Below are 10,455 nucleotides of genomic sequence, written 5' to 3' on the forward strand. Positions count from 1 at the left end.
ATTAATAATTTTTAAAATTGGGGAAAGCCTCTATCTATCCATGACATTTTGGGTCTGATTCTGACATGCTCTGCAGCCATTACAAAGAAGGCAGTACGTCTGTACGTGCTGATGTCGAAAGCATGCCAAGATACTACCACAGGGAAAAACCAAATTGCAGAATAATTCCTATTATTTGATTCCATTTGTGTTTTTTTAACTCAAAATCAAAACTATGTATACGACTATTTTTGCCACTTCCTGTCAATCTCTATTTCCAAATATAAAGTTGTAATGTGGGGAGGATGGGGGTAGAAGTATGGCTACGCATGAACCCCCACGCAGGTACCCATGCGTGTGTGTGTGTCTGCACACGTGTATTTGCATGGATATTCATGGATACCTGCGCAACTAAAAATACAGAGAAAGCGGTCCGTTAGGATACACAGCAAAACTTTTATCAGAGGCTATCACTACAAAAGGTGGGGGACCTGGGGAGTACAAGATAAAATGCACTTCTTACACTTCTAAAGACCTTGATATTTTCTTTTCCATAAAGCTCATGAATTCACATATCACTTATATAATTTAAAAAATATATTTTAAGCTGCTTGCAAATACAGGGTGTTATTGCATCAGGGTTTCTCGGCGCTGGCACTGCTGACATTCATCTGTCCTGTGAAGTGGGATGGGACGTTCAGCTTCATTCTTGGCCTCTACTCACCAGATAACTCTCACACTCTCCCCCTCTCCCTGCCCCCACGGTTGTAACCACCAAAAATGTCTCCGGACACTGCCAAACGTCCCTGACGACACTGAGAACCACTGTATTGGATCAAACCCGTCTGTACGCTGTCTCCCCCTGAATTTGGCCGGAACAGCCAGATTCCACTCATCATTTACAAAACAGACGAGCACTTGCTCGGTGGGGAAGGCCACACTCCCGGTTCGCACAGCCCCGTGGGCCACACCACTTCCCATCGTAAAAGGCTAAAGTACTTTTCCTCTTACTTTATCGTACAAGGGGATCATAAAGTAGCCATTGTTCGGGGCACAGTCTGTCTGGTATTTCAAAGTCCCGTGCTTGGTGTACAACTTTATCTAGAAAGGAAGGAAAGAAAAAGAGAAGTCACGATATCGCCTTTGAGAATTATTATAGCTACGGAAGTTACACCCGAATGAATTTCAGTCCATACGCATTTGCCGAGGACGTAGGTATAGCTGCTATGAGCACCGGACATGAGGGGGAGAGACAAATAGGGCAAAGTATCCCCCAAATAATGTGATTTGGTATTTTTCAAGTTAAAACCCATCTAAAGTCTACCCCCCCAAAGCATTTTCAACGCTTTTCAGTTTACTTGAGCAGCTGTCTCTATGTTGTTTCTGGGGGATCCTTGGTTTTAGATTTGCTGTGAGTAAGGTGCTTGCTAAAATGCAATTCCCAAACCCCACTTCTATTTCTAAACTAGAAGGGCTGGGGTCAGGCCAGGGAGCTGCATCATTAACCCCAAATGTTTCCCGATACCTGGAGTAACACTCATCTAGAAACTGCGAATTTTCTCTTTTATTTTCATTCTCGGGACAAAAACATATCAAAAGACGCTCAATATATGTCCTCTCCTCAAGGACTCTCTCAAACTCGTGCATCTTGATCATCCCCAGAAACAAACTGTTGACCCATCAAGATGCTCAAGTTGAAGTCTGGGTCTGGGTCTTCCATGTACTGGGTGACCTTGGGCAAGTCGTTTACCCTCCTAAGGTCATTTGTTCCTTCATGGGTGATAAGAGAGCCACTCCCCTTCCGGGTGGCTGTACAGACTCACATCAATGCTTATTTCGCACCTGGCACAGAGTATAGCCTCAAAAAAAAAAATACACACACACACACACACACATACAGTACAGATTACTATTTACTATCACTATTTTACTATATTACTATGTTGTGTTACTAACATCTCTCTGAAATAAAAAGCAATGTGGTGTCATCGGCAGGGCAGAGACTGGATTCAAAGAAAATTCCCTAAACCTCCCCAATGGGGCTCAAGCACGCCGAGCCTCAGTTTCTACATCTGTCAAAGGGAGCAGTTGGATCTGATGACGTCCACGAGCCTCACGTCTAAGATGGTAATGCTCTGTAACCATGCTACGAGAAGGACAGAGTCGCATCACACCAGCTAAGAAGACGTAAAGCGCAACAAACACACAGTGTGCGCTTAGGAAAGAAAGACACTGCAAGTGCCCCATGGGCGTGACCTCGGCTTACACTCTGCAGCGCCTGAGACGGCGTCTTGATTCGTGGAAGCGCTCAGTAAATACTCCGTGAATCTGTTCACAGGCCGTAAGGAAAACCACACACTTAAGGCAGCGAATGAAATTCACCTGCCGAGAGGGGACAGGGAAGCCACCTAAAGGGGGACAGATCGCTATTCAAACCTGAGCCTAGCTACGCCAGCCTGAAAACCAACTGGTTTTCCAGAGAAGCTGGAAATCCAGTTTTTAATATGAAATCTCCTGACTGTTCCAGCATCGGCAACCAATATTGTTCTTTTGCAGGGGTTTTCGTCTGCTCTGTTCCCTGGACTGTTATTTCCCACCCTGGAGAAAGTTTTAGTACATACAGGGGTGCAAACTTAGCAGCGACTGGCCGAATGACTACGATGGGAGAACGCCAGAAGGGAAGGAGGCTGGGAAAGAGAGCTGGCAGTTTCGTTAGAAGACCGAAAACACAATCGAGAAATGATTGCGAAACATCTCGATTGTGTACCTGTCTTTCATAAAGCACAGATCAGGGCACAGGACGGCCATATACATTACGCACATGAAATGTCTGATTTCATAACCAGAAATTATGAAAGAACGAAGGCGTCAGGCCATCTGGACAGGCAGCCCTGGGGCTCAAGGAACACGCTTCCTACTGGGTCACAAAACCTGCCCTCTGCGCTCAAGGTCATGATCAGTGTTTGGGGTGGGGGTGCCCCACGCCGCCTTCCCTTTCCTCCGGGAACCCCAAGAAACGACATGCTACAAAAGGCCTGTCGAGGCAGCCTCCGAAATGGCCTGTGCCCACACACGGGGAGGCGACCCAGGAGGTGGCATGGGCACCCAAGCTGATCCTCGGAGCCCGGCCACTGCCAGCGGGCAGAGTCACTCAACACCCGGCTTCTTCAGATCAAAAATGGTGGAGAAGCCACAGGCAGAGGGGCCTTAAAGCTGGTAACTGACTATTATCTCCTTTCGGAAACAGCTGGCACTGGGTTTTGAGGCTTCTCTCGCGACGTCCTACAGGAACAGAAATTGGGACTTGGGGCACGCACGGCCAGGTCAGGTCAAAGAACTAGTGGGGTGTGGGCTCTCCTTCCTACAGGGCTCCCCAAACCTCAGCAACCTGCTTTGGGGAACACACCGGGTTCACCCTTCACCGCAGCCCTCCAGCTGCCAGCGCTGGAGAGGCTCAAATATGCTTCGGGGCAGCGCCGACAGCCTCAGACCCCAGTGCCTTCTCTTTGGCATCACCGAGCCTGTTGCTTTTTCTTTTTTTTTTTTTTCTTTCAAATCCCCTTCTCCTGCCCCATCATCAGTACCCCCCTAAAACAGAGGCCAGCCCTCCCCTCTGGTCCCTGCCCATCCACCGTGTGACAAGCGACCTTCTATCCCTCCCTCCATCAGCCTCCCTTCCTCTCCGCAAAAGCTTTCTGGGTCATCCCCCCACTGGGCTGATCGTTATCTAACTGACCAGGGATCTGCAACTTTCAGAAAAAGACTTCTGCACGCATCTCTCGTGTCATTCCAATAACTACCCAGTAAGGCCATCAGGGCAGCGGAGGATTCAGCCATTTTCAGAGGAAAAGGAATCCCAAGGGGGTAAGGACGAGGGGGTGGGGGTGCGGGGTGGGATTACAAGTACCGATTCCCAGCCCCAGAGATCCACGGGGAATTCCAGCTCTTTAAAAGCATCCAGGGGGCACTGGAGGCGGGGTGCACTGGATTAGAACTTTTGGGGCTCTGAGCTGTGGGGGTTTGGGGAACAAGACTCGCGGTCTCTAGCTTCTGGAATAGGGGTTGCAGGAAATCTGAGCTTCAGGAGGTCTGAGTTTTGAGGATCTGGGGTCAGGGTCCCAAAAGGCCTGGGTCCTGCGGGGGCTGGGTTTTAAGAAACCTGGGGCCGGGATTCCGGGGACCATCAGGGTTTTTGGATTATCTTGCATCTGGATTCTGAGGAGCTGGAGCTTGGGTTTGTAAGGAAGGACCTGGGGTTTTGATGTGGGGGGGGGGGTCCATGGTTTTGAGGGATCTGATGAAAAGTCATGCAGCACTATCACCAGAAATGCCCCTCGTACCGCTGCGCACGTACCTTCAGGCCCCCACCCCGGCTCCGTGGCTGAGCCCACGGTAAGAACCCCCACTCTAGCGCGACTGAGGAGGGGGCGATGGAGGGCCCGCGGAAAGCGGCGCCTTTAAAGAGGAAAGGACGCTGACAATGCGGGGCTGGTGGCAGCCGCAGGGTGTCAAGAGAAGCCACCGTGGCCCAGAGAGGCTGAGTGACTGGCCCAGGGTCACACAGCGTGCTCCGGCCCGGGCCGCGCGCGGGGCGGGCGCTCACCTCGATGAGCGAGTAGTTGATCTCCACGTCCGACTTGACGAAGCCCCCGCAGCCCACCACGATGTCCTCGGAGCTGCGCGCAGGTCCCACGCCGCTCAGCAGAAGCACCAAGGCGGCGGACACCACCACGGGCCCCGGCGGCCCAGCGCCCCGGCAAACCCGCATGGCCGGACCCCCTGCAGGCCTCCCGGTCCCGCCCCTCACACCGCACGCCGCCCGCTGCTTCCTCTTCGGCGGAGAGCTGACAGCGCAGGCCCCGCCCCGCCGCCACCACGCATGCTCGCTCCAGCCCCACGCCCACGCCCCCAGGAAGGATGACGCTCAGCAACAAAACGAGACCATTTCTGCCCTCTAGAGGCCTGGAGGACTCCGAGCACTCTCTGACAGGTGCCGTTGAAAGGCGCATGCGTACACGCAGAAACTCCAAAGTTGAATTCTATTGTACTTTGGAACTCACTATCCCTGAAACTGCAAAGGGCGAGTTGATCGAAGTATCCAGCAACTTTCCCGAGTCGTTTTGACCCATATTTCATAGGTGATAATATAATCTCAAAAACTACTTTTTTGTTCAGCATAACATTTTTAAAAGTATTAACAATGTCTTTTAATCCCAGCTCTGATATTATTTTCATAGAAACAAATTCTGAGGGTTCTCCCCCATACACAAGAGAGGCACGCAGTTTATTTAATTTACTTTGAATTAGCTCTGTGGGATGAAGCATGATTTGTGTAAAAATAAGTTCAAATACCAGCATGTTGTATTTTGTTCCAAGGTTGAATCTATACTGTAACTTAGACTTAATTTAACTGCAAGTCACCACATCAAAATAGACAAGAATTGCTTTTTCTGACCTGGCATTTAGAATTCTATTTTGCTCCTTTAAAAAAAAACCAAGTGCTTTATTTTTTATAGTTTTTATATTTTGTTTGTAAATAATGGGGTAAGAGAGAAAATTTCCCACTGGAATTTGCCATTGTGGCTCAGATTTAAGCAATATGTAACTGTGAGCCACAACAATCTTAAACTATACAGGGTCAACACCTTCACAGTGGCTACAGTCTCCATTATAAGCGTACTTGATTCCAATTTCTCAGTCTGAATTCTCACTCGAAATACAGTGAGATGCTCAAATGTTCAGTTATAAAGAGAAAATATTTAAATGATTGTTTTTGTTATTGATAACTACTATTAAAATATTTGCCCTTAAAAAATATATGTATTTCCCCTTTACCTTCCCTAACATGAATCCCTGATTTGTCCTAGCATGTCACAAGGAGTTGAAAGCCACCGATAGGGGAAATTGACCTATGGAAAACTCTTATTTTATAGAATGAGAAACCAAGGCCCAGGGCAGCCAGGTGGCTCAGGTTAGAGCGTGTGCCCTGAACAACAAGGTTGCCAGTTCGATCCCCACATGGGCCACTTTGAGCTGCACCCTCCTTAAGAGAGAGAGAGAGAGAGAGAGAAACCGAGGCCCAGAGTGGGAAAAGGACTTGTTTAGGGTTCTGTACAGAGCCATGTTCTTGGCTGTCCACAGAGATGGAAAGTAGAAAGTAGACTATGGGGTATCCAAGTCCTGTTCTGGGCTTACCCCAAATGACTTCCTCTATGTTCTTCCTAACTTCCCAACCATTCCCTTCAAATTTCCACCATTCCCCTCAAATTCATCTTCAAATATATAAAGAAAGGATGCACTAGGACTGTGACAATGGCAATTAGGGGGATACAGGGAGAAGGGGCTGAAGCCTCCCCATAATTTCCATCAGCCCCCACCAAAACCACCTCAAATAAACAGACGTAATTTAAATGTAAACAGTAAACCTGCCACCCTCAATGGCAGGACAAATCCTTGGGTTCCTTGTGTCCCTACTCTGCCTGATGACCCAGGTAGGAAACAAAAAGAAAGAGACCATAAGGCCAGGGGAACCCATGTTTGGGGGACCTGCAAGAGGGAGGAGGAATGATGAGATCAAGATCCTGAGAAGTAGCAAGGCAGTGTGGAAAGAGCAGACGGTGTTAATTCTGCACCCACGCTCTGCACCTGTGCTTGTCTGTCTGCACAAGCTGAGCCTGTCATTCCTCTCTTGAAAGGGAACCGTGCTCATTACAGAAGGAAAGAAAATAGAAAAGGAAAGGAAAAGAAAATAGAATTCCCATGATCACTGCTTTAGTGCAGTCCCATCTTTTTATTTATGCATTTATGTGATGTAGAGTCTTTTCCAAAAAGAACTCACAGCTGGGGACACACCTTGCTGAAGACACATTAGACTTGACTTCCCCACTTTCCTCAACTGAAGCAAGTATTTCTTTCCTTTGTGTAAAAGCTATCATAGCCTAGTTTGTGTTATAATCTTTTTTCACTTAGCGTTGAGCAACCATCTTTCCAAATGAATGTATTTCTTCATTGGCACTTGGACCCACTGCTTAGTAACCTATGAATGAAATGAGAGTACTAATGCTAATAATAGCTCTTACTGAGCATTTACCATGTGCCCGGCACTGTGCTAAACTCTTCAAAAGAAACCTTAAAATCTTTGCACCATCTGAAAGGCAGACAACGTCCATCCCCACCGATGAGGAGACTGCGGCTTCATCAGACAGCCCCCCCCCACACACACACACACACACTCTCTGGCTGGTGGACACTTAGCACATGCACACTTGGGTTCTTTCAAGGGGATACATTTCTAGAATTGCTGGTCCACGGTGTTCAGGAAGTTTGGGGTGACACTTGCTGGGGCAGAAGGGTTATACAGAGATGCCACTGCCCCTTCTGGGGCTGGGGGATACATGTCTGCTGGAGCCTCCTTGAACCTCATTTCACCCCTTCTGGCCCCACCCCCACCGCTCCGGCTGGACCTTGCCCCTGGGCCTTGCAGTCTGGAGCTCGAATCAGTCCAGGCCTGCTGGGCCCCGCCTATTCCCCCCAGGCCAGGAGCACAGGCGAGGAGGCTTCCAGGGACTGACTGACAGACAGACCTACTGACGGACAGAGGGGACAGAGGGCGCCCGATGGCGGCGCCTGGAGAGCCCTGCGTGGGACCGGGGGTGAGTGTCCCCCACCAGCCCGCCCAATTCTCCTTTTCCGGGCTTGGTAGATCTCTCAGGTGGTGACACTGGGGAGGGTAAGACCCTCCCAAATTCCGGGCCAGATGAGCACCAGGGGAGGGCAACCCCTTTAACCAAGCTAGTGCCCAAGAGAGCCCAGCAAGGTTAAAGGTGCCTCCAGGCCTCCCAGCTGCAGGAGAATTTGGCCTCTATTTGCATACAGCTCCAGGATTGCCCACCTCTCTCATCCAGGCTCTCGGCAAAGGACTCTAGGAAGTGGGGTTTATGGGGTGGCCTGTGAGGGTTTCAGGGGCCAGGTAGGAAAGGCAATAATGATAGCTGATGTTAATTAAGGACTCACTTTGTGCCCAGCATCATGCTACCTGCTTTACCGGTACTGACCCATGTAATACAGCCCTTCGAGGTCGATTCTCTTATGATCCTCCTTTTGCAGGGAAGGAAACTGAGGCACCGGGAGGTTGCAGTTCACACAGATGGTGAATGGTGAAAGGCAGGAGGAAAGATAACCAGTGGGGAGGGGGTTACGGGGCTGTTAACCACCCTGGCGGTAATCCCAAGTGTGTGGCTCGGGGTTAATTTTCACTGCCAGAAGCAGTAACCCCGAGCCACACTCGGATTACACTGCAGTGTCCCAGAGAAGTCCCTTATCTGCTCCCTGCGATCCTGCGGTGTCCTCCTGTGATCGCCGACGAGAACGCCGGCCGATGACAAATTGCAGTGTTTTTTATTTCATTGCATTATTGAATAAAATTATATTATTTTTTATAATTATTTATTATATTATAATTTATGATTTTGTGTTTCAAACTTTATCATACCTGGGATGCCTACTAGACTCTTGTTTGGACAGATTTAAGTGAGTCCTTCCTAAGAATTACAGGCCTACAATATAAAACAACAAATTTCCATGCAAAACAATGGACCGCTTTGGGTACAAAATTACTGACATAATCAGACCACCAGGGAAGTTAAACTTCATATTCAAACTTCCTCTAGGGTTAGAGAAGGCCAGTAGAGGGGCTGAGATTAGAATCACAGATCGAAAACAAGGCTGGGGTCAGACAGGCCAGCATGGAGTCTCCCCTGCCACTTTCTATTTGTGTGGGCCTGAAGGGGGCTGTTCCCCTCTCAGTTTCCTAGTCTGTGAAATTGGAGGGGTCAGTGACGCCTGCCTCCTATAGTTGCTATAAGGATGAAGTGCCAGTCTGTGCCCAGCACTTGTCACGGAGCCCAGGTGTCCTAGACTCCAGGATCCAACCACCTGAGTTCAAATCCCAGTAACACCACTTTCCAGCTGGGTGTCGTCAGCCAAGTGCCTCAACCTCTCTGAGCCTCAGCTTCCTCATCGGCAAAATCAGTGTGATAACTGCATCTACCTCATAGGGTTTTTGTTAGGATTAAAGGAGTTGAGAATTTTAAGGTACGCCAGAGAGCTTGGCACGTTTCCATGCAAATGTGAGGGCTTCAAAAATGTTGCGTGGCCCCCTACGCCGGTGAGTTTGGGACCCCTGTGCTGTACCATCATAAGGGTCGCCCTGGTGTTCCCTCAGGTCTGGAACCAGACGGAGCCTGAGCCTGCCGCTGACCGCCTACTGAGCCTATGTTTCCTGAAAACAGCAGGGGTCTGGGGGCCCCCCATGTACCTCTGGGTCGTTGGCCCCATCTACCTTCTCTACATCAACCGTCATGGCAAGGGCTACATCCAGATGTCTCCCCTCTTCAAGGCCAAAATGGTAGCCACTGCCTCTGGGAGCCTGGAACCAGACAACGGTTGTGGTGGGGCTGGGAGGAGGGGCAGGCTGGAACCTGGCAGAAACCTCAGAGTGGACACTCCTATCGAGGGGCGCATAGGGCAGGGACAAGAATGGAACATGTTAATCAAACAGAGCAACACTCCAGAGGCTACAGAGGTAAACGCAGTGGAGCAAGGGTCACCCAAACAGAGTTGGTGATGATGAAAATCCAAAAACACACACACCCAGACGCTCACGGGTTCCTGGACAGCTGACGGCCACTATAACCTGGCATGCTGCTAAGAGTGCAATGCATACTCCCGGGATATGCAAAGTCATTTTAGGACCACACTAGGAGAAACTGTTTACGTTTTTCACAGTTATGCATGAATGTTTATGTCACCCCCTCCCCCGGCAGTACAAAAGAACAGTTTTTAAACGTGTTAGGTATTTCTTTTAGTGAGTTAGAAAAACACTGGCATTCTATTGTAGTTGTGAGCCTTTCGGCCCAACCGTCCCCTTCTCCTCCAAACTTCTTCAAGGAAAGCCCTTCAAGATCCATTCCCTCCTGTACCACCTCGTTAAGTTTTGTCCCATCGCCCAGCATCTCTCCAGGGATTGACACCTTCTTCCTTAAAGGGCCACACAGTACATATTTGAGGCTTTGAGGGTCATGTGGTCTCTGCCCCAACTACTTAGCTCTGCGCCACTGCGGCAGGAAAGCAGCCACAGACCACAGTAAACAAACAGGCATCAAATAAATAAATAAATGACTATTTATAGTCCCTGAAATGGGAATTTCATATAATTTTCACGCGTCATGACATCCTGTACTTTTTTTGAGTTTCGTTCAATAATTGGAAAGTGTCGAAAGCATTCTTAGCTCACAGGCGATACAAACTCAGCCTGTGGGTGGCAGTGTGACCCCTGCTTCAACTAAGTGAAGTTCAAAAGCAAAGGCCAAGGCATCTGAGAAAAGGCCTAGGGACATATGCGTCCCAACAGAGAGTTTTTCCTTGATTTAACAGTAGGGGTTGAAAGAGACTTGAAGAGAGTATAACCACCCCCCC

The 10,455-nt window shown here is 49.1% G+C and overlaps 2 protein-coding genes across 2 annotated transcripts in view; one reads left to right on the plus strand and one right to left on the minus strand.

Annotated features, from left to right (window-relative positions):
* Positions 1 to 4,842, minus strand: part of LOC109395260 (nodal modulator 3-like) — a 58,918-nt gene extending 54,076 nt beyond the window's left edge. The window contains 2 exon segments of the mRNA XM_019666126.1: positions 991 to 1,080; positions 4,583 to 4,842. Of these exon segments, the coding sequence (XP_019521671.1) occupies positions 991 to 1,080; positions 4,583 to 4,747 (255 nt within the window). The 5' untranslated portion in view covers positions 4,748 to 4,842.
* Positions 4,843 to 7,521: 2,679 nt separating this feature from the next.
* ABCC6 (ATP binding cassette subfamily C member 6) overlaps positions 7,522 to 10,455 on the plus strand; it is a 54,324-nt gene continuing 51,390 nt past the window's right edge. The window contains exons 1-2 of the mRNA XM_019666076.1: positions 7,522 to 7,631; positions 9,203 to 9,596. Of these exons, the coding sequence (XP_019521621.1) occupies positions 7,596 to 7,631; positions 9,203 to 9,596 (430 nt within the window). The 5' untranslated portion in view covers positions 7,522 to 7,595. The remainder of the gene's footprint in view (positions 7,632 to 9,202; positions 9,597 to 10,455) is intronic.

The sequence above is a fragment of the Hipposideros armiger genome, unplaced genomic scaffold (assembly GCF_001890085.2).
Source record: "Hipposideros armiger isolate ML-2016 unplaced genomic scaffold, ASM189008v1 scaffold_460, whole genome shotgun sequence".
Classification (NCBI taxonomy): domain Eukaryota; kingdom Metazoa; phylum Chordata; class Mammalia; order Chiroptera; family Hipposideridae; genus Hipposideros; species Hipposideros armiger.